At 35.5% G+C, this 23,923-nt stretch overlaps 1 protein-coding gene across 3 annotated transcripts in view; it reads left to right on the top strand.

Annotated features, from left to right (window-relative positions):
- unc80 (unc80, NALCN channel complex subunit) overlaps window positions 1-23,923 on the top strand; it is an 86,953-nt gene that overhangs the window by 44,828 nt on the left and 18,202 nt on the right. For all 3 annotated transcript variants that reach the window (XM_089252275.1, XM_089252274.1, XM_089252276.1), the window contains exons 32-57: window positions 1,189-1,261; window positions 1,373-1,507; window positions 1,787-1,979; window positions 2,120-2,263; window positions 2,885-3,069; window positions 3,582-3,665; window positions 3,825-3,893; window positions 4,200-4,298; window positions 5,258-5,354; window positions 7,534-7,688; window positions 10,014-10,160; window positions 11,081-11,125; window positions 12,394-12,578; window positions 12,721-12,850; window positions 12,966-13,031; window positions 13,895-14,113; window positions 15,349-15,506; window positions 15,647-15,757; window positions 15,863-16,094; window positions 16,577-16,780; window positions 16,916-16,955; window positions 18,785-18,840; window positions 22,049-22,213; window positions 22,309-22,432; window positions 23,055-23,240; window positions 23,544-23,639. In XM_089252275.1, coding sequence (XP_089108401.1) covers window positions 1,189-1,261; window positions 1,373-1,507; window positions 1,787-1,979; window positions 2,120-2,263; window positions 2,885-3,069; window positions 3,582-3,665; window positions 3,825-3,893; window positions 4,200-4,298; window positions 5,258-5,354; window positions 7,534-7,688; window positions 10,014-10,160; window positions 11,081-11,125; window positions 12,394-12,578; window positions 12,721-12,850; window positions 12,966-13,031; window positions 13,895-14,113; window positions 15,349-15,506; window positions 15,647-15,757; window positions 15,863-16,094; window positions 16,577-16,780; window positions 16,916-16,955; window positions 18,785-18,840; window positions 22,049-22,213; window positions 22,309-22,432; window positions 23,055-23,240; window positions 23,544-23,639 — 3,398 coding nt within the window. The remainder of the gene's footprint in view (window positions 1-1,188; window positions 1,262-1,372; window positions 1,508-1,786; window positions 1,980-2,119; window positions 2,264-2,884; window positions 3,070-3,581; window positions 3,666-3,824; window positions 3,894-4,199; window positions 4,299-5,257; window positions 5,355-7,533; window positions 7,689-10,013; window positions 10,161-11,080; window positions 11,126-12,393; window positions 12,579-12,720; window positions 12,851-12,965; window positions 13,032-13,894; window positions 14,114-15,348; window positions 15,507-15,646; window positions 15,758-15,862; window positions 16,095-16,576; window positions 16,781-16,915; window positions 16,956-18,784; window positions 18,841-22,048; window positions 22,214-22,308; window positions 22,433-23,054; window positions 23,241-23,543; window positions 23,640-23,923) is intronic.

Below are 23,923 nucleotides of genomic sequence, written 5' to 3'. Positions count from 1 at the left end.
GTTTTTCTCCGCTTAAAACATTTTTTTTTTTCTCATGACAATTTAAAAAAAAGTTATCATCGAAGTTATCATCTTCATTGATGTTGGCAGGGGGGCATGATGTATATGTTACAGTAAATGTGATAAATTGGTTATTATGCATAATAACTGGTAATTATGCATACTTACCAATCATGCTGGTAAGTTTGATAAAATCACTTTTACTACTGAATATGCATAATAACCAAGTGTCGTTGGTAAATTTGAGACAGGCTTGAAATTTATCGCCTTTATCTTAGATTATGCATAATACCCCAGTACAGCGGTTCTCAACCGGTGCTCCGCGGCGACTCACAGAAAATAAAATGAATTAGTAAATTTGATAGGTAAGTAAATAAGAGAGGCCTACAAGGTTCTGCCATAAAAATGATGTATGAGAAAGGGCTCCTCGAGTCAAACAGGGTTCCGCCATAGAAATTATATATTGAAAAGGGCTCCTCGAGTCAAAAAAGTTGAGAACCGTTGCCCTAGTACAACAGTTACAAAAAACTGGCTTCTGCATATATGTCTTCCTGCATATACATCACCATCTTTTGGCCCTGATGTTATCTGCAAGCTATTAGCAGAATGTAAGCGGCTAACAGCTCGGAGCAAAGATGAATTTTCCTTCCTTGTAACACCAATATCTCTTCATTGAGCCAGTTTTCTGTATCAGTTGTATTAACAAGGGGAGAATGTCTTTCTGCACGATACCCTGGTGAATATGATAAATACGAAAAAAAATTACGAATGAGTCTAGTATGTGTGATATAGTCTGACCCTGATATAATGACAAGTTTTACAAATTTTTAAAGAAAATTGAATTAAACAAGAAATTATAACATTGTGAATTAGGTATAAAACTCAAAAGTTAGTTAAAGTTCGAATCATCCAAAACTCCAATTAGCCACTTTAATTAATCAAGTTCCACTGCACTAATCATGTTATGTTCAAAGTCATAGGGGACTTTGAACATAAAGTTAAGAACATAACTTCGAAGGCCACATTAAGCCTATAGGCCACAGGCTGAATGTGCATTGTCTAAATTCCTCCACATTAAAATATTGATTGTAGCTGAGCATTCTTCTTTCTGGCATTTTAATTTTATTTTCACTATTTTATATTTCATTTTATCATTAAAGTGTGCATATAGTTATTCTGCATTTATAGGTTCCATGTCTTGTGGAGGAATCGTTATCAGTGCTGGCCGCGGATGGAAGAAGGTGCCCATATTACTTTCAAAGTATGATAAATTAGCCATTTGTCTCCAATTTCTCATCCACATTTAATAATAACGCTCTTTACAAGAACTAGTTGTAAAAATATATAGCAAATTTTCTCCTCGTGTGGCCAGGTTCCACCGCCAAATATTGAATTCACTCTACCATCACCGAAAATAGCCATGGATTGTACACCCGTAGCTGACACACCCTGGATGCCGCATGTGAAGGCCAAAGTTGAAGAAGTGACCATCAGTCAAGATCAAACGGTAATTACATTCACATTAAGATAAAAAAAATTATGAATAAAATATTTCGTCGATGGTTTTTGGCAATATTACATATATGACAATAAGATATTACATATCTTATTGATATTTTTAATAAACATTGCGATCCACATGTCGCCATTTAAAGAACTGGATTTCTTTTCAGATGTTTCAGTGATTTTTTTTTTTTTTTGAAGCCTTACTATCCCTCCCTCTTTTTAAAATCAGTTTCCTACTGCGAAAGATTGGTTTCAATAATCGATGTCTTATAAATTTCAGCTCCAACGATCTTTCGTAACTGCAACAAAAACGAGAAGGAAACAGCAGATGGAACTCATACACAAAGCTCTACAGGATGAGATAGAGAAGAAAAGAACAGAACGCGAAAACTTCCACATCACCACAGTTGCTGTAACAGCACAAGCTGCCTATGAACCTGCTTTGTTTCATTCCGTAGACGAACATGAAGACGGTATATATAATATTTTTTCATGTGTCATACTTATCGCAGTTCTAAGATATACCTTCCCCCAAAATTCACACATTATGTGAAATTTTCTGCTTTGCAAAACTTCTGTTATTCCCAGTTGTTTCTGATATTTTTTTGTGCAGAAGATGAAGATCTTCCCCTCGAGAGGACTACCGCCCATCACATGCAAGCAGCACAAGCACTCTTCCCGTCATGCCTCTGTTCAGCTGCCATACCCATAATCAGCTTGCTTGAAGATTCTCAGGTCAATTCTGATGGTATAGCAGGTAATTTATGCCTTCTGTGAAATTCTATATTACATCAATGTAATGCCGGATCAGTTGAAAAATACAGAGTATAACATAATTAAAGTTTCACCTATTCAAAGCTGTGTATGGGCATAACTATTTCTCAGAAAGTTATGAAACTTTGGAAACACCTTAATGAAGGGGGCGGGGAAGAATCTATTTGAAAAAATCCAGTTCCAACATTTGTCACTAGAGGGCATTTTCTATGCAAATCAGAGGGCACATGGTAATTTTTTGTAAACATGGCGCCAAATTACTCAACCTTCATGCGAGGGTATCTATGCAGCTCCCAACAGAACTATTTCTGTTGTAATTTCCTCACTAAAGAATACGATGTTGTCGAGTTTGGAAGAACCTGCTTTGCTGGTGAAAATAATTTACGAACATGGTTATTCTGTATAAAAAAAGCTAGGCAAATATTTTCAGTCTTCAGAATTTTTCCCCTTCATCAAGACGTTTCTAAAAATCATAAATTTTTTAATTTTCTGATTATGAAAACGCTAAATATAATTATAGGCATCCTGTATATTAATTATTATTTTTTTTTTTTGAATTCTCATGTCAGCATAATGTCAATCTTCACCTTTGATTATATTCCAGTATACGAAGCTGCTTTGAAAGTGATTTGGCTCTGCCTTGTGGACGATACAGCACTTTTTCTGAGACACATCCTCGAGAAACTGACTAGGGAGAAGCAGCTAGAAATGTTCCAGATCCTTAGGAAACTGTTGCGCTTTGTGCCTCAACTTCCAGCCCAATCAGCTTACACATTGTATAACTACCTGGTGAGTAAATACACACCTCACTCTTTTTTTCATTCCATCATTGATAATTGATCCATAAGCATGTTTTGCAGATGCAATAAATCAAAAACTTTTGTGGTACTTTTTCCCCTTATTAATTCTGCATCTCATCATCACCTAATCAATTTCTCATGCCTTAGAATCAGGGTCGAAACTACAGGGGGCAACTGTGTCCCAGACAGAAAAATTTAGAGAGCAGTAGTTTTAGGTGGAAACAAAGAACACCATTATAAAATTATCAAATTTTGAAGTTGTGGGGGGGGGGGGATCTTAGTTGCGGCCCTGCTTAGCATGATTATTAGTTTTTTGTTTCATTGGAAATCATAGGTTTGACTTATAAAACTCACAAATTAGAGTCAAAGCTTTGAATCAGCTGTGTATATTTTGTGAATGATTTTTTTTTTAATTTAAAAAACTTTCTATCATATTTTGAAATATACTTTTCTTGCCAATCTCATTTAAAATAAAAATGATCCGCATATTTCAAATTTCAGATTGGGTATGTGATGTTCTATGTCAGGACACCATTAGAAAATGGCCAGGACAATATCGGGAATGCTTTGTCAGTATTATGGCAGGTGAATGACAAAATATTTATTCTTTCATTTTCGGCATTTGATGCACATGTTTTCATTCATTCATCAGCTTTGCACTGATTAAAAACAAATTGAGAAGGCAAGGTAAGACATATAAGTTTGAACACACTCAGCTCTAAAGCTGGTTTTTTCGTCTCCCAGGTTGTCCCCAGTGTTCATGGCTTATTCCTCAAAGACTTGAAACAAACCTTACGGAAGGAGCAGTGTGATGTAAGTGACAAGGCTGGTTCACACACACAAAATACTGCAGTGCAAAAACCGGTTTTGGGGTATGGCTATGCAAAATCCCCTGCACTGTGCTAGCCATCTCAAAACCAGATTTTATGCTGTGGAGCTCTGTGGGTGTGGATGTAGCTTTTGATCCTTTTTTTTTCCAGTTAAAAGATATACATATATAGTATTAAAAAAGTGTTATTCAGTTGGTCAGTTGGAACGAACAATCCTTAACTTTTTTGTACTGAAAAACAATCATCTGTGATTTGTTTTGTTTCTAACAACATTCTTTCCTTTCTGCAGGCAACACTCCTAATAACAGCTAATGTACCAAGCGCTAAAAAGATTATAATACATGGACCAGATGCTGGTGGCATACCATCCCAGTATCCGATACATGAGGTATGTATATAAATATGACACATGATGCAAAGTTTACTATAACTTATCCAAAAAGCACTATGATTATAAGAATATTTTCTCGGAAACAGGAGCATACCCAGGAACCACCTTTAGAGAGGGCCCCGCAAGGCTTGGAGGAGGAGGGGGAAACAAAAATTTTCTTCCAAAGAAATTTTCCGTTACCACCCTTCAAAAAACATTTAAATTAACAGAGATCTGTTAATATAGCATATAAAGTATATTTTCTATCAATATTTAAAATCTTTTCACTGAAATATTAATTTTTTACTTCTGAGTTTTGGTAGGCTTGGAGGGATGCCACGAGCTCCCTGAGCTACCCCCTCCCCATACACTTCTTGCAAATAATACTGCATAGCACATCGAAGTCCATCATTTAGTTCTCAAACTCGTCCTTATTCTTGATAAAAGTCTGCTTGAAAAAAGTTCTGAGTGTTATTACAGGGGAACACTTTAAAATGCTTCATCTCTCGAGGACATTTCAGAAAGTTCCTGGTAGTTTTCGTGCTCATAAATATAGATACTATCTGATTGTGGAATTTCAAGAACTTGTAAATAAACTATTTACTCTCACATTACTCTTGATTTGAACCAAAAGTATTTCTGTTTTTCTGTCTCGTTAACATATGTGTCAATAGTAATTTCTTTCCCAGCCCCTTGAACAGATATTACTATCGGGTATCTCTTAAAAACCAACTTATTTTATTTATTTATTTTTCTGTGCTCATCATGTTTGCTTATAATCACTACAACCCAAGTTTCAGGGATTTCTTTTGCCCTCAGGTCACCATTATTAATAAGCGAATAATGACATTTATTCAAGGTGGATTTTATTTGTTGCACTTATAGCTTATACATGTAAAATGATTCATACATTTTAAAAGCATTTCTAAACACTTACATTATGCAAATTTAGTCATTCTTGATTTATTTCTGTTTAGGATACACAGTTCTCATTGATTCTACAAGACAGCCTGGATTTTTTTGCCATAGAAGAGTCACAGCAATCATCTTATTTTCTTGTTGACACCAAAACCAGTAAGATACCTGAATCAACTTTGTTTCATGTAATTTTAATTTAACCTATTTGCGTTACTGGTGTAAATACATTGCTTAATAAATCTGTGCACTCTCAACTCACACAGTCAGTTCGTATAACCATTCATCGATAATGAAACTTGTTTTCATGCAATCAATGTCAATTGGAATCAATTGACATAGGATCTCTGGTGAACCAGTGGCTCCCAGACAGCTTTTGGCTGTATCTTTGCATTAAGATGTCCCTATCCAAGTGCTCCGATTTAGCACATGTACAGTAAAAAATAAGATTTTTGATCATCTCTGAATACAGCAGCATCTCAATGAGTAGCCCACAGGCTTGGGGCACCCACCTTGAAGTTTTCATTCATTCTGCAATTTTCCTTCTTATTTCAATATTTCATTTTGTTTCATTATCCACAATTTTATTTTACGTTTAATCACTGGGATACATTTTTTCACGGAAGTTGAAAGGGGCTCTAAACTCATTAAGACAGTCCTGGTTAAACAGAATTATGTATTAGATAGAAAGAGAACTGAGTTGATAGATGTACAAGTCAACCTGGATCATTTTTGTTTCATCAAAATGATTAGGTCTGTGACTCTTCATTAAATGTTTAAAAATATAGTGTGTTTAAAAGATGAAAATCCAAGTGACCAAAATGTTCCGCTGGTCCAAACAGATCCTGATCCCAACCAGTTCAGATCAGTAAGGTTATATTGTAATAGCTATTTTTAAAGCATTTGAATTGCACATCAGAGCTGCTAAGTTTTCTTTGCTAATTTATTAATTTTCAAATGAGCCAGAATACCTAATAAGTAGAGCACAGGAGTTCAGGCAAAATGCCATTAATGCCTTATTTTACCTGTTTTTGAACTTTTTTTTTTTGTAAAAAATGCCTATTTCAACATTTTCCCGGCATATTCTGCATAGTTAGGATATTTCAATTCATTATTCACTGATTATCATTCTTTAATTTCAGCTAGCATTATTTTGCATGTTAGCTAGTTATGCATTTAAATATTTGATTAAATTATCTCTGGCCTAAGCTTGAAGGATTGCAAATACTTCTTTTTGCCAAGATAGTAATGGCTTGGCTAATAACATATGAATCAATAATGAATTTCGACAAAGTTTCTGCATCTGGAACAAAAATTGTCGATTCATATATAATTCTTCTGTGTGCTGAACACAAATTTGACCATGAAAATATACTTATTTTTATTCAAATTTTGTTATTGGAAATAGTAAAGAAATACAAAAGTTACTTAAAAACGCAATTATAACCTTGTTTGAGTGAAGTTTAGTTTAATATGCTCTCCCTTAGCCCATTATTGGCGACTTTGATTTTTTTAAAAACAGAAAATAATGAGTGGAACCATTTCCACCATTTATTGGCAAAGAAAAACTTAAAATTTAGAATGGAAAATTTTCTTACCAACCGGCATTAATTGGTTAAGCCTAAGCGAAAAATTAGTTTTTAATCTCATAGATGAGTTGCGCCCAAACATGGTAAGATTTGTATTGCATCCGACCAAAAGTTAAATATAATACATTAAAACACAACATAAGTGTAAAGAAAACAAGATAAATATACAGAAAAACCAACACAATATAAAAACTTAAACCAATATATAGAGGTACAGCATTAATATAATATAAAAACAGCACTAACCTTAAATAAAAACACTGCATAAATAATCGGGTCAAAATCATTCTGGTATGTATATTTTTATGTGGGGACAGTTTCATTGTTGTCCATTGATAATGCTTGCAAAGCACTTTTTCAACATTTAACATGGTAATATCTCCAAAACGGGAGTCAATAAAGCTTGTCCATGGTGATATTCATGTTTAGCAGGTCAAAAGCATTCAGAATTGTATATTTTCATGTCTGATGCAATTTCATTTTTGTCCAGTTGTAATATAGTTATTATAAACTAATATGGAAATATTAGACACTGTAAATACAGCCACTTCTTTAGTCAGTTTTGGACACCTTTTTTTATTGCCTATTTTAATCATCTTTGGTGTCTTTTAACCTTCCTATTTTCACAATTTTCAGTGCCTGAGCTTCCAGTTTCTACTAATAAGTGAGGAATATATAAAGATCTTGATAATTTCCATACAATAAAACAGGTTTTCATTTAATTAAATCAAACTTGTTTATTTTGATAGACCAAATGCACAACCCTGACTGGTATGTACGAGACTTCTATTTCTTCAAACGATCACAATATCCTCAGTTGTCATTAGTCCACATGGATCCAGATGAGGCATATGAAGTCATGCAGCGACAGGCATTGAAACTGAAATTTTTGGAGCTCGGAAAAGTGAGAATCATTTCTATTTTTCAAAATTAATATCACAGTTTTTTTTATAAATGTCTACCCAATCAATATCATCTACGTAAACATCCAAGATTTGACAATGGCTCTTTATTTCCATTTCTGAACTTTCATGCATATTTGTTATATGATCAAACTACTGAGACCAAGATGATAGTCCAATTCAAAAAGGAAACAACTCAGAAAATTGAATTTTTAAGTCATACACGCCATAAAAATGGTGGGAAATTCCTCTGCATATTGCAAAACAGCAACTCCCAACTCTGCTCATGCTCTCTCTACTGTAATTAAATCTGAGTTGATTCCCCATTCAATTCAAAGTGAATCTTTAAAGTGCAGATATCTCAAAACATATAATTTTGAGTTATTGCCTTTTTTAACTAGGCCATCGATATGAGTACGCAGTATCAAAGTATATTTTAGATACAATTTTAATGCAGTAGATCTGCTGATGTTTGTTATGTAGACTGTATTGTACCTTAAATGATAGAAATCACAGCAGCAGGCTCTTTCTATTGTACCGAATTGGGACAAAATGGTTTTTTTTGCAAGTAAATAAAAAATTGAATTTGACACATCTGTTTTCAATGTGTCCAAGAAGTGAGTTGATTCGGCTAACCTTTTCTCAGATTTACGTATATATATTCTCTTGTCTGATAACAGTCAATTAAAAAAAGGTGGTAAATCTGGAGAAAAGATATTTTTTTCATTACAGGCTATTCAAGTATTATTCAAATTTTTAGCCCTTTTTCACCTCCCCTTCCCATCAGCAAAAGTTATCAGAACTCTGACCCCCCCCCCTCCTGCCCCCTTGTCAGCAAAATTTCATTAGCTCTGTGCCCCCCCCCCCTCAAATCTTCTACCACATACTAAGATCAGAGGCGTATGTGGGGGTGGGAGCAAGACGATCAAAAATTAATTTTTCATGCAAAAAAAAAATTACAATATCGAAAAAAAAAAACCTTTATATGTTGGTATAGTCAATTTATATTAATTTCAATGGTATTTGAAGGCCCCAAATTTTCTCTGTAAGAAATTCATTATACCCCACCACCAAGTCTTTTGTGCCCTTCCTAAGATCGATCCCCTGTACTCCCACGATTGCCTTCAAGACTATACATAGTTAGCCTGACCACCACTGTCTGACACTCTGTAGGTGAACTTTGCTATGTATACACTGGGAACATTTTTCACATAACAAACTAAACAGTGAACACACTATATTTTTTAGCTTGTGTTTGAAGTTTTGAGCATTAATTAATAGAGTGGTATTAATTGCTGTTGCTAGTTGGTGCGAACATTCTTCATCATTGTTTTTCTAAATTCCAGAGATTTTAAATCAGTCAGTATCAAGATGGTTGCTTAAAACAAACCCTTTGAGTAATTTGGGGCGGTTCCTTCCTATATAGCTACCAGTGCAATTTGATGGAATCATTGTGGATGTGTCTGGTTATAGCACAAGGTGGGCCCACACCACGTGTAGTCAAGTTTTTTGGGGGATAGGAAATACACACACTCAAAAATACAAAAATTAAAGGTGTCATTAAGAATATTTCATATTTTCATAAGGGATGGTTGATGGCATGATCATTTTCATACTGTGCACTGCCCAAGCTCTATCAACCATAGTTCAATTTTGGCCATTGTCCTGGATGAGGGGGCTGGGTGGTGTTGGGTGCTTTATTATGCATACGTAATACAGTACATGAGAATATGAAACACATTATAAAAAAAGGTTATATACAGATTTTAAAAATTCCTATTATACAATTTATGTCTATGAGCTCTTATGTCTTTCTAGCTCTAGTGAGCCTTTTGTTGTTTTCTGTGGCCAGGCGCCAGGTCCACGTCTTCCTTCCTAGGCTTGTTGGCTCGGGTGAAACCTCTGCATCTTTCCTCCTAGGCTTGGTGATGACATAATCATTATTTGAATCCCCCGTCATCAAAAGTCAGCAAATTCAAAACCCTTTATTCTTATGTAATACTTGAATGGTTCCTTACGTCTTGTTAAGAATTCTAAAGAAACGTATAAGGTTTTTGCCATCATCTTCAACATGATAAAACCTCCCATGCTGTTCGCAATGGTGTTTAATATTTTTTTCAATGTATATGTTTTACTCAGTAGTGTCAAGTATCTTCAGGAAAATAATCTTCAAACTGCCGCTTGAGCAACGAAGATATTGTTTATAAATTCTAAAACATGGGAGCGGCAGAACAGTTCAAAAAGTTTTTATCACATTTGATTTCTTTCTTGCAAAATGCTTGTTTTTTTTACAATCACGATTAATTTTGTCCTGCCATTCTCCATAGGCATTGATGAGTTTAGCAATATTGAAATCACCTACCCAGATAGCGCAAAGGGTCTTTTTCCTGCATGAAGAGTTGATGAAGCTACCATCATTTCCAAGAAAGGCTTTGGAGGCTGAATTCAGTCTTTACTCGCCACCAATGGGAAAGGTGATACATAGTAACATAGTAAAGTTTTCTTTATTGTAAAAAAGTGCACTTACATAATTTTCAGTTATAATTAATAATTATTAGTAATAAAATAATTGATAATTAATATTTTTCATCCACTAAAGCCTTTCATAGTCCCATAAATGAATTGCATAGCTTGCGCAAAAAAATAAAAATACATATCCTATATAGGTAATGTTTTTACAGAGACGCTGACTAAACTGGCTTTGATCTTTTTCTATTCACTTTCTCCTTGCTGTCTTTTATGCTATGTTAAGTCTGGTTCAAAGTGCCTGTATTTGTAGCAGCTGTACTGATTCAGAATCTTGTCAAATGTGGAGTGTGCTTCTTCATATCTTTTTTTCAATGTAAAATGTGAGTGTCTAGCAAGCCATTCACAAAGAAATATTGCATTTTTTATGGGAATATTATAAAATGTGTCAAAATGTAGTGAAGTGTGCCACAAATTCTTTGAAGGCAAGGCTGGTTTGCCTTCGTTGATCTTAGATAAACTTATTCAAAGATCTGAGGAAATGATTCATCCAAATTGTCATATCACAATAAGAGAAATTGCAGGAATTTGCAAGACAATGCTTCATTCAAGTGAAGTAAAGCTAGCAGAAAATTCTTTTCAATCCTCCATCTTTCAGCCTGGATCTTGCTCACAGTGACTTACTCGTTTCTTTAGGAACTAACTCACAGGACATTACCATAATAAGATCAAAAATGAAGTGGAAATTTGTTTCAGACAGCAAGTGGTAGAAGTCTATAATGTTGGGATATAGAATCTTATACACACAGGATTAAAAAGTGTTTTGACAATGATGACAATTGTATCTAAATGATGCACGTACCATCCAATGATTTGTCTTGTCTCAAATTTTTGTTTCATTAATTATGTTTATGACCCATTTTTCCAGGAGATGCTTTGCATGGACACTCAGCACAAAATGATTTGGGTCAAAGTGAGTTGGATGTCCTACTTATTACAAAATTTTATATATAGATTTAGAGTTGAACTTAAAAATTTGTTTATTTCATTTCTGTAGCATTTAATCTTTTGTGATCCGGAGGTTCATTTTGTTGCTTCATTGACACTTTGTAGTTCATAGTTTATAAAAGCCCCGTCCCTTGCAATCACAATTACAGAAAGGCCACCTAGATACTAGCTATTGCATTTTTTGAGTAGCTCATGAGTTTTGCTGAGAAGCCAAATTTATGGGGGGGGGGGGGTCCTCTTCCTGTAAAAATCGTAAGGGGCTGTTATAACAATGAAATTATGTTCTTTCCTGATGTCAATTCCACCTTGACATAGGATTGCAAAAGATAAATTTTTTCATTAGTGATGAAATGCAATTGAAATATTCAGAGCAGAGGTTTTTTATTTTTTAATGTTATTTTGTTTATAGTGTTTTTAAATGGTAGGGTACCTTAAATGATAGCAAAAGTGTGCCACTATACCCCCTATTATAACAGTGAAATACAGTTGCATAAACCCTTCAAAATATGAGCCTATGAGCCTGTAACTCTCTTTCTCAGAAAAATAAGAATGTAGAATCTGTTTCCAAGATTTTTGTGAATTTGTAAACTGTCAGGCTGGTAATTCCAGCCTAATAGGGGACTACCCTTCTGAACGCCACTTACAGCATAAGTGGATACAGGCAGCTCGAACAGGGGTAGGAGAGAATCACTGAGGGTGTGAAAAGTGAACTCGGGGGGGGGGGGGGGGGTTCATCTCTGTTCTCCCACTATTCCAATAATAAGATTTTTTTCACTGAATAAGGGAGGGATCGCTTTTGCCCTTCCTGTATATCTGTCTATCTGTCTATTACTTATAGAGATACTAATTTATTCCTTAACCAATGGATAGTATTTTTTTGTATAATATACAAGTACAATGCCACAACAGGCAAAAGGCCCAACGAAGTGGCTGAGAAAAAGATGCCCATAACCACTATCAAGAACCATCACTTACAATAGATACTAATTTCTCAACCAATTTTCTTTATGTACGTTATCGGAAACTTGCTGAAACGTGAATGCCAACGTGCTTTCACTTTTTCAGAAATTTTTCAAACTCATTCATTCACAAAAAAAATTTACTTTATGTACAGTATCCTAAGATTCATGTAAAGTGTGAACGTTGATCATTGTATATTAGCATAACATGACAGGAAAACAACAGACCTTTTCCCTTTTGTTGAAAACCACTTTTTCTCCCCTCTTCTTGCAGCTTATCGCTAGAATGTTTGAAGCGATGGCGGGAATGTTCATCCACTCTGCAGATATTCACCTGTTCTTGAATGTTGTTAATGGTTCCTTGGTGCTGCATTCGGAAGATGCCGCTATGTTACGCTTGTGTATGGCTGCTTTTCTAAATGCAGCACATCAGTTCAAAAACATTTTCGCATTGAATGGGTTGGTATTATCGCATCTTCTTATAAATATCATTAAGTCAGTCTATCATCCCATAAAAAAAGAAGATAAAAATTTATGTTAATTCTGAAGAAGACCTTTTTCTTCCCTGCTAACTCATTTTTTTTATTTTGCTCCCCGACAGGTACTTATTGATCATGCCAACAATTTTGAGAATATATTCAAATCATCAGACAAACAACCTGCTTTGTCGTACCATAGAATTTGTCTGCAAACAATTCTATATTATGCATAGAAAACCATTTATATTACAGGTGAGTATAACGGATGAAATTTTGTTGAGATTCCATTGAATTTTTTGTTTTTATATTTATTGCAAAACATTCTTGTAATCATGACGATTGCTTATTGTTATCAATTTCGTTCCAGATGTTTGGCAGTGCTGCTGCAATTTTGGATATGGATGTCCATAGTAGCTATGGTGATGCTAATAAGGTTTGCCATTTTCCTTTTGCTTGTATATAGAGTGTTTCTTTCAGTGAAAACTCGTGTGTTCGGGATTGTACATATGCTTAGTATATACCAGTATTTTTCAATAAGAATTTACCAAAGGGTCAAAAACCCTCTTCTCTATGTCTTAGTCACTGTTTTCTTCTTTGTATGAAAACACAACACGCCCTCTAGCAACCTCTTGAGGGAATACTTTTTTAAAACATTGGTATATTTATAGATATCTCTTGCATACAAGCATGTTTTTTTTTTAATCAACTTGGCAGAACTGAAAATTTAAAATATCAAAATAGATATTTTGTGCTCTGTAATTATATACTTCAATATATAAAACACTTTAATCTATACATAAAAGTAAGCTTTTTATTATGTAGCATATCTATCAAGTTAAAAAAACTATTTGATAATATTGTCAATAAGTTTTTGACAGTTAAAGTCCAAAACCTAACCCTGATGCCCTATCACACATATTTTTGAATAAACAGCCCTATTTCGCTTAGAAAATTGAACGCAGGTAATCAGTAGTGTAGATAAATAAAGCATAAAATTATACCTTTTATGTTTTAGACTTTTTTTTTTCTAAAAATTCAATAATGTTATCGAAATAAATAATGTCAAAAATAAATTAATGTTTATAAATAAAACATTTTAATATGCAAAAAAGTAAGTTTTTCATCATGCTATATACCTATTGTGTTCAAAATATTATCCAAAAGCATTCATTTAGGTTTTTGGCAGTTTGAATTTTTTGATGTCAAAAACCCTTTTCCCCTTCTTATTTGATATAAGAACTTCTTATTTGATATAATGAAAAACCCTTCTTATTTGATATATTTTAATTATTTCAGGTCCAGCCAAAAGCCTTCTTCCAGCTTATACAGTCGATGGAGACTTACGTAATCGATCCTCTAGACATCTTGGAGCTCGTGGACGCAGAGAAACCGCTCCGTGCTTTAGATTTCTGCTACCAGATGGATCCAGACACCTTGACCATACTCGATGCTATATCTCTGTGTATTACTGTTGTAGCATATTCCGCAGATTCTCATAGAGGACATCAAATGTTGGTGAGGTTATCTATAAGATCTTGATGTGTAGACTTTTGCCTGTCCTGTACTGTTGTATAGACAACATTTTTGGATTTGTTCCATTTTTCCCCTCAAATTTCACATGGTAATGAGGGTAGATGGGGAAAACCTAATGAAATGAAGGTAATGAATTAGTCTGTCAAAGCTGTTTCTTAGTTAGTGTCACATAGGATGAGAAAAAATTGAACACTTTTTGAACTGAACAAGGCCCAGGCTCTATCGTCCATTGGCAGTTTAAGCCATTGTCTCGAGAGGGATGTGACTATGTCAGACTTTCTATTCAAAATAAGATAAAATTTACATGTATAATAATCATAATCACACTTACAGAACCTCAATAATCGATTACAATTTTTTTTGGACTGAAATTTTTTGTTTATTTCTGGAATCAAGAAAATTGTATTGCCTGCAGAACACTGTAAACAACTTTTTACTCGGGCAGGGTGTCTACCATCGAGCAAAAGTCTCAAAATAAAAAAGATGGTCACAGAATCATTTCACAAATCAATTTCGGGGATTGTCCTGGCAAATTTCTGTGCTTGATTTTATTCCTGAAAACTGACGCATGAATGTGAGTAATTTCCGTTTTAAAGGAAAGTTTCAATAGTGAGCTGCGAAAACCACAGGGTTTCTATTGCCAATCGTCATTGCATCAAATCTTGATGAAATGTTTCATTTTGTGAGCAAAATGCTATTTCATCAAGTAGTTTGTATTGTTGTATCACCTATGTTGCCAAATACAGGCATTAAATTGCCAACATCGCCAAATAATCAGTGTCAAATCTCCAATGATGTCACCAAACAATTAGTGTTAAATTATAAATATCGGCAATTAAGTCAAGGAAAAAGTCATAAAATTTCCCTTTGGATATGTAGTAGACACCATGTTGGATGGCTCTGAGGTTATCTCAGAAAGTCACAGCAGTCACTTTACTATATTGTTATATAAATCGCATAGGTACTGCTACTAAACCACACATGCACATCGTCCATATTCCTCTATGAAATTTCTAACGAATTAGTACATGTTCGAATGTGCTTGCATGTGTTGTGAATCTAACGTGAAGTTTTTTTTGTTTCTGTGTAATGCTTGCTATAGTGCTGTCATCTAAATCACGTAGCTGCAGCTCTCTTAGTTTGCTAGTTATTTCAGATTGAAATGACTTTGCTATGCACCCTGTATAATATGTATGTTTCTGTTTCCCTGTTCGCAGACCATACTAGAGGCAATCTTGCCTTTCTACCTAAAGCATCTGCAAAATCAGACGACAAGGAAAGAAACGCCTGGTGGTTCCCGAACTGAGCTTAATATGATCCACAATATTTCCATCTGCATGAAAACGCTCCTAAGCAACTGTGAAGCTCTTGCCAGGTTAAGATTTGCTATGCGCATTTTTCTGTGTCACTGGGAATTTCACAAAAACACTTTTCGACTGTGCTTTTGCATTTACTTATTTCTGAGTGCGTAAATATCAAAATATTATTCTTTTGTTCTTGTTTTTTCTCCCTAAGGAACTACTCGGGTCCACAGCAGGCTATAGACTTACGTGGATCTAGTATTAAAAATGTATCTAGAGGTGCTTGTTCACCGCCTTATGAAATAGATGACGACAGTCATTCAAAGTGAGTGTTTGTCTTAAGTTATCTTGAATTTCACGAATTTGTATTTCTGTAATCGATTTCAAAGGTTTGTTTGATAATTGTCTGCAATTTGTTTTAATTTTTCAGATTCATGAGTGACAGCTATTACAGCTCCCGCAAACAACAGCAGCAGCAGTTTGATCGTCACGTCGAAGACAGCGAGATCCTGAGATCGGAATTCCGACGTCCTCGTGACACTTTACTGTGTGTCGTCTCGGAATTCCTCACTACTTGCTCGGCGAGGCTGGCCGACCTGAGCAAGAAGATAGCTGACTTAACAAGCAAGGCTACGGAGCTGCTCGATATCAAGTGTCACCTGGTTTGTATTTAATCATGCTCAATTTTGTGATTATCTATGTCATTGAATCTGGTTTCATGATTTTCAATTTTTTTTGCTATTGCATCATCAGAAGGAAGCCACGTGTTGTACCGTTTCAAAAACAGCCCAAAATGTTTCAAAAAATTTTATTTTTCTAAGCTTAATCGGCAGAGTAAATTTGTTTTGTCTACCAGAAATTCACAAATAATGCAGTAAGAAGAAATTAAGTTTTCAGATGAAGCGGAGCTGAATGAATGTTTCTTTGAGTAAGATCAAAAATGTTTAGACAGCTCTCACACATTAAATATTGCTCTGTCATGAATGGTCATATTATTATTGCTCTTCAAATCACTATTCTGTATCGGTTGATAAATGTATATTTTCAAAGGCTATAAAGGGTCTTGAATTTGATATCTGTATTTCTGTGTGTCGAGATAGTCATTTTTATGAAATATGATTTTACCCGCTGTCTTCACTTTCAGCGACTTGCTGAAGTAGCCCATAGCCTGCTGAAAGTATCGCCTTATGACCCGATGACAATGGCTTGCCAAGGTCTGCAGCGTTATATGAACGATGTGTTGCCACACTCTGAATGGGCGCAGGAAGCCATGAGACCAGCACTGATTATGGTGTTACGTCGCATCGATAAAACTTTCAACAAAATTGCTAAGAAACCAACTATAAGGGTATTCTGATATTTGGACTTTTACATAACTTTGTTTGTCAATGGGAGTTTGAATTTCAGTATTATGGTTGGAATTAATTATGATTGTAAGGAGAAACAAAAAGAGTTATGATTAAATTGATGTTTTTCTTTGCAGCGTTTGGTTGATTGGAATGCAGCTCAGTCCCTTCTGAAAGGTTTGATGAAAATTTTTGATGCATGAAAACTTTAATTGTTTTGTTCAGTTTTCTGTTTTTCAACTGGGAAATGATAGACATTGTAGACATTCTAAGGAAAAAAAATCAGTTTGTGAGCCTGAGTCGAAATGCTAGTATGTGTAATGAAAACATGCGTCTCCCCACCTGGGTGGCATGGAGTTTAGAGACTTCAGAAAGTCGTCAAAAGTGGCACCTTGGTTATGACTCTTTGTTTTCCTCTGTGTTTGCTTGAACTGGTTTTTACTGTCTCGTTTGTCTAGAGCTATAACACTAGAATGAGTAAGCAGTCATTTTAACTGCAATGCTACTTTGACACGTGATTACACCCAAACTGTTTATCTTGGGTTGTTGAAATTTCATGACTTTTCTCATCTTGTTATGGCTCTTAAATTCCCAAAATAGTTCCAAGTTTCTTAATTTAATGACAAAAATGAAGTTCTGCCTGGAATGACAATAGCAGTATCTGCAATACCTGACTGCTATAGAGATATTTAACTAACATGATTGCAAAACATGCTAAAATGGACAGTCTTCATGTATGAACATTAATATTGAGGAAACAGATGTTCTGTCATAGTGTTTGCTTTTCTCCATTACCCATTTTGCACCATGTTATTCAATTTGTATAGCATTTCTGCAGATCTTGATGCTATTTCAGTATTGCATTGACTGATACATTGTTACACGACACAAAGAATCTTAATTTTTCATGATTTTTTACCCATGGACAGGGGCTCTATCCCACAGACCCGAGATGATTCTTATCATTTTTTGTTTCTTCACAAAATAAATTCACTATATGGAAGGGCCCACACAATATCCCAGCCTAGGAGCTGTGCTGGACGGTGTGCGGAACCATTATTTTACCAAATATTGTGCTTTCGACTGAGCAAAAACATTCTGAGCAATAAAACATTCTACAGTTGGTAAGCAGAGAAAATCTATGTCTAAAATACCATGTACAAAAAAAAATTGAAATCGAGGAGAAAGGAAATTTCTTCCAAAAATTGGGAAATTTTATTACTCTACTAATGATTTTGTGCATGGAAGAAGTTGCAGAGAAATATAGGGAGCCAAATCCAGATCTAACTGCACCAAGTATTTTCAATGCATTACAATGTGACACTAGGGTTCCCTTGATTAAAAAACAGAGGAATTTTTTGTGTAAAACCTTGAATTCTATACCTTAATTGCTGATTCAAAATAATAATAGATGGGTGTACCAACATAAATATCCTTGGGCTTTACTTTTCGTATTAAGATTTCGAGTTTGCTTATTTTTTTACCAAAACTCATTAAATCTGAGAAAGAATAAAAATGTGTAAACTATTAAGCAACATTATGCTAGTCGGAAACACTTCTATGAATTTGCGCAAGAAAAAAATCTTGTCAATACAGAATTTGTTTTATATTTAGTTGATGCTGAGTGGCTGTTTGGTTGCACATTGAGTGAATTGAGAAAAAAGCACCATATGTGTGATATTGAATTGCCACTAGGCATTCGCTTTAATTGGGGCGGGGTCATGAATGAAAGCACTCTTCTCCACAAAAAAGAATGTTAATCCAGGAAGTTAATTTGGGCTCAAATACCTTTCATGTTACATAAACATGGATTTTTGTTCATATTTTTTGCTTGTAGTTTACTCATTAATTCTGAATTAAATTTGAGAGATTAGGAGAAAAAAGCAATTAGGTGATATGAAAATATGCATTCTCAATTTTAATCCAAAAAGTCCAATTTAAATTTTAAAAAATATGATTTTTTTAAAATGGTTTTTTTATACCTTGACTTCGTGTTTTCTTTCTAGGTGTTTATCTTACCTTGTATCGTCATCCATACATAGCTCATCTGCCGCATTTGAAGGTAAATTTTTCTTGCTCATCAAGAAAATATATTAAAATATCAGCATATATCGTCCCCCCTCATGTCAGAAGCATGAATGCGCAATGTCCTTGGAAAAAAAATGTGGGAAATGACGTTGAATACGAACTCTACTCGTATTACTTTATGGGAGTTGTTTTCATATAATATTTTGTAACTTGTTTCAATAGGGATACACATGCGTTTCAGGCAATGCTTAGAAAAATAAGGTATCCAACCAGCTGATAAAAAAAGGGGGGAATTTACATATTCAGACGTGCCAACTTTTGAAATCCGGAGATTCTCCTGAGGGGGGTACCCTCCCCCTTCCCCCAACACTCATAGACTCGATCAAAAAAAACGTTCACAAAAAAAATTTCCGAAAAAATATATTTTTTTCATCAATTAAGAAAAAGTTGCATTCTTCCCCCCCCCTCCCCAAGGCAGGTTCTGCATTGCCCCTGAGCAGAATATAATTCCATGTCAGTCTTTCCATACAGAATGGAGAAATCACATCTACCTACTGTTCATAAAACATAAGTGTTTCCTTTCGTGCATGCCATCAGTGAATGCTAATCTCGGGTATATGAACTCTTAAAAGCTTTATATAGCTTAAAGTTTTATATTTTCTTTCTGAAGATGTTTAATCGGAAGAAACGATTTAAAAAAATTAAAATTACAAAGCTGCCGACGTAAAAACGTGTTTACCACACAGTTGTTAATGGAATACAATAACGATTATACAGGAATTTCGGCAACCAAGGTCATGCCCCTGATAAATGATTGCCGATAAACGCTCCGAAAACGAAGTCGCGTCTTTGCCAGTTGCTTAAATGCGGTCACAGAGACTTTTTTAAGGCTGCTCGCGATGGAAATGACTAAGGCTGTCCTCTATGGGTGTTTTCCCTAACGATGACGGTAATCATTGACGCCACGACAACGTGAAAGCTCACGTAAAATCTAATTTTCTGCCAAAATCCTGAGAAATTTTAACAAATCCGAAGTCTCCCGCCTAAATCAGGAGAGTTGGCAGGTCTGCATATTCTTGCTTCTGACATGCAGGGGATGATTGTATACTGAAAAATACGAGTCAAGGTTTTTTTAAATTAAAAAATTTGGACAGGAAGGATGGTCGTCTTATATACTACGTCACCAAACATCAAATATGGCCATACTGCTATATTGCAATTTGCTGCCATTAATGAGATGGGCTGGAAATGAAGGTGCTATCTGTTTATGGTCACCTCAAGTTCATTAGAGAGAATATCTTAGCTATATCCTCCCTCAGGTTTGAACCTAGGACTGTGATGGCAACCTTCAAGGTGGTAGACAAGCATCTTGCCACCACACCAAATACAAATACAAATACAACGCCACAACAGGCAAAATGCCCAACGAGGTGGCTGATAAAAAGATGCCCATAAAAATATGGATGTCATATGTTTCAAAAATACAGCAACCCCATTAAAAATGCAATTAACAAAAATTATAAACAATATATACACATGATAAAATATTATACAATGCCCATAAAGAATACTTATGGTTGTCTTATTCTAAGAATGGATAGCTTCTCGATTTACCCCAACATGTTTATCGTATTTCTTTTTAAACGTGTCAATTGTGTTACAATTTACTACCTCCGGGGGTAAGCTATTCCATTTATTAACAACCCTATTAGAGAAAAATTCCCTGCGACACCATAACCTTGCATTGTCCCTCACCAATCGATACTGGTGTCCCCTTGTAAAAGCGGTTGATTGGCGGTGTACTAAAAGTTCATGGTCCATCCTATCCATCCCATTGAAAATTTTGAACACTTCGATCATATCTCCTCGACACCTGCGTTCATCCAATGTAAACATATTCAAAAAATGAAGTCTCTCTTCATAACTCAAGCCCTGTGTGCCAATAAGGACACGTGTAGCTCTTCTCTGCACCCCTTCAATCAAGTCTATGTCCCTCTGTAGGTATGGTCTCCAAAACCTTACCGCATACTCCAGTCCAGGACGAACTAAGCCTCGAAAAAGCGGAAGAATGACTTTAGGAGAACGCGAAGAGACCTTTTTGAAAATGAGACCAAGCATTCTATTCGCTTTTTTGACAACCGCTGAACAATGTTCAGAAAACTTAAGTCGCTCGTCAATGAGAATTCCCAAATCGGTGACTCTAGTTGCATCCGGGATAGTGACACCATTCAACTCGTAAGAGAACCGTGGGTTGTTCGAACCAAAATGAGCGACCATGCACTTATCTACGCTAAACGTCATGCTCCATTCATTTGCCCATGCTGCAATCTTGTTTAAGTTGGTCTGGAGCAACTCCCTATCGCTTTCATTCCCAATTACCCCCATTAGCTTCACATCATCTGCGAATTTGCTAGTAATTCAGGCAATATCTTATATACTGGCCAGTCAAAGTTTTTGTGGGAGAAAAACTTGACCCGCATTGTTTAGGTGGTCTTCAAGTGGTTGGAAGGGGATTGGCTTATACACAAGATGATAATTTAGTCCAATTTTAATGAGTGTGAGTATGGAAGAAAGAAAGAGGTATATGCTAAGCTTGCATAATATTTTGGAAGGGGTCACAAGATATGAAACAAGAACCCAGTCAACAGCTCATGAGGATCTGTGACATATCATGGTTGGCACTTCACACCTGTTTAGTAAGGACTCGCCTTGGAAACGTTGATGCAGCATCTTCCCAGAACATTTAATAGTAATATCATGAAGAAGAAAACCAATGTTCCCTCCCCCCTTTCAGAAAGTGTAGTCAATTTCCATTCTCAGATGGATGTGACTAGCTACGGAACTCCTAAATACAGTTGGAGCTTTGCAGCTACTAAGGGCAATCTCAAAATAACCCCATTTCGAGAAAAATATAATTAAAATTATGCATCGTTATTGCTTTTAGCATGTTGTCTTTCCATGTTAAGTGCTCAGCATTCCTTACCCAAGTAAAATGAAGTCCAATTTTTGTAAACAACAAAACCATACCTGCTTATACTCAAAGACCATAGACTTCTTTGACAATTTAACAAAAATAAATAAAATCTTGTGTTCACCCTTTCGTAACTGCAACGCTTGATATATCCATTATGGAACAATATGACCCTTGCATCTTTTTGTACAACTTCAGGTTGGGGTTTGTTTGTAACTGACTGTTATTTTCGTCGAGACAAGTATCCTTAAAGACTTCTATGTAATTTCAGTCCCTAGTGGCCGTTTGCCAGAGCATAATCCTCGGAGACCAGAACACTTACGCAGAGAGCGTCACAAACTTGCCTTCATCTGCGGCTGCCATGAGTCAGTCGCCACCTCCAGGGTTCTGTTCTGTTGTTGTGAGGCTGATAGCCATGCAGATAGTTGCCCTTGGCGTAAGTCCTCATGATTTATTTTTTAGATCGTTGTTATCATGACATGCCATGCTCATACTGAATTAAAAACTTTCTTCTTGTGTGCATTAATCAAGGAAACACAATCTCTGGAGTCTGTATGCGGTGGAAGCTCTGCATTCTCCAGTCCCGAGAAGATTGAAATTTATCTGATGAATCTGATACTGCCACTATGCATTAGGATCACTAGTGGCGTTAAAGGTAGGGTGTGTTTACATCTTCTACCTCTAATCCAATGTCATTTGAATGAAATCCCATACCTGTCAAGTCTCCCGAATTTTTCAGGATGCTCATGAATTTCGTATTTCTTGTCCCAGAACGACTGTGAATTTCTTACGTCTCCTAAAAATTTCCTCCTAATTGCAAAAAAAAATCTATATTTTACCCTACTTTTGAGGGAGAAATTATTCTCACAGAATTTATTTCCGCAAAATGATTTTGGAATCTGTGATGCCAGATGCGTCAAATTACATCGAATGTTTCATTTTTGCAATTAAAAGGTGAAATTGTTCCAAACTTCCCATTTGAACAGGTCTGTCCTGTTTCTAGGTGATGGTGATTTTTTGTTGGTATGGAAAATTTCATATCTCCCTGATTGTCATTCTTAGAAGTTGGTAGCTATATATGCCATCCAGTTATTTATGATTCAAACCAAAAGACAGTCGAACTGAGATAACTCGAAGGGCTTCCAGCAACTGATAATAATTTGTGAACCTTATAAGTACTCATAAATACGTTCTTCAGAGGATTGAAAATACTTCTTAGATATTGAAAATTCAAAGCATTCGAAAAGTAAACTTCTGCTTTTTTTTTGTAATTTCAGAAGTTCCAAAGCTATCGCATGCAGACATCACATTTGCACTGAACTTAGTTCTACATGCTCTGGCTCCAATACCGACTAGACAGAACCACCAGGGCTCGTCAATGAGCAAGAGTGGAACCGATTCAAGCATACTCGACAAGTCCCCAAACAGAGCGAAAATGTTCTTGTTTCATATCGGTTTCGTGGGTGAGTATAACGGGGTGGTAACACCTCAAAAAATACATGTGGCTAGAGTTTGTTGTGAAGCAGTTCGTTTTTACTTCTCTATTGTATGATGATAGGAAACAGCAAAAAGATGAATATTAATTTATGTGAAAGTCTCCGGAATTATTTAGAAAAGAAAGACAACACCAATATTGCCAAGTCTTTGCGACGCCCCTGAAAAAGTGTTGTCAATTTTGAGAACTGTGGCTTAATGTTCCAAGCTGTAATTTTAACGAAAATTTTCCTCTAATTATTTCTTTTTTTCTATCTCTCTCTAAACATTAGGTCTGAAGATCTTGATCGTGTGCTTTGAGAGGCAGCTTGGCCCAGATTGGCATCGTATTGCTTCATGTATCAGGGAATTGGGAAGCAAAATGCAAGGTGATCTTTTTATAAATGAATATTAAAGCATTGAATAATAGAGTGATTCAGAATTCTTGGGACAAGCTTGAAGGAGTGATAGGATACACCTAAACAAGCATTTCTTATCATGGAATGTGTGGTCGAATATGAAAGGTTAAGGTGCAAACTCTGTAATAAAACATTGGTGGCACATTAAAGACGCTAATTCTAGTAATGAGGTTTCAAAGGTACCAATAGAAATCACGTGCACAATTTCTAGGAGATGGACTCACAAAAAGACATTGTGATAGAGAGGAGATATC

Source organism: Pholcus phalangioides, unplaced genomic scaffold (genome assembly GCF_987345545.1).
Source record: "Pholcus phalangioides strain wild (caught in Gottingen) unplaced genomic scaffold, Ppha-v1.0 ptg000028l_1, whole genome shotgun sequence".
Classification (NCBI taxonomy): Eukaryota; Metazoa; Arthropoda; class Arachnida; order Araneae; family Pholcidae; genus Pholcus; species Pholcus phalangioides.
Note: the sequence above shows the minus strand (reverse complement) of the source record. Positions and strands in the feature narration are given on the sequence as shown.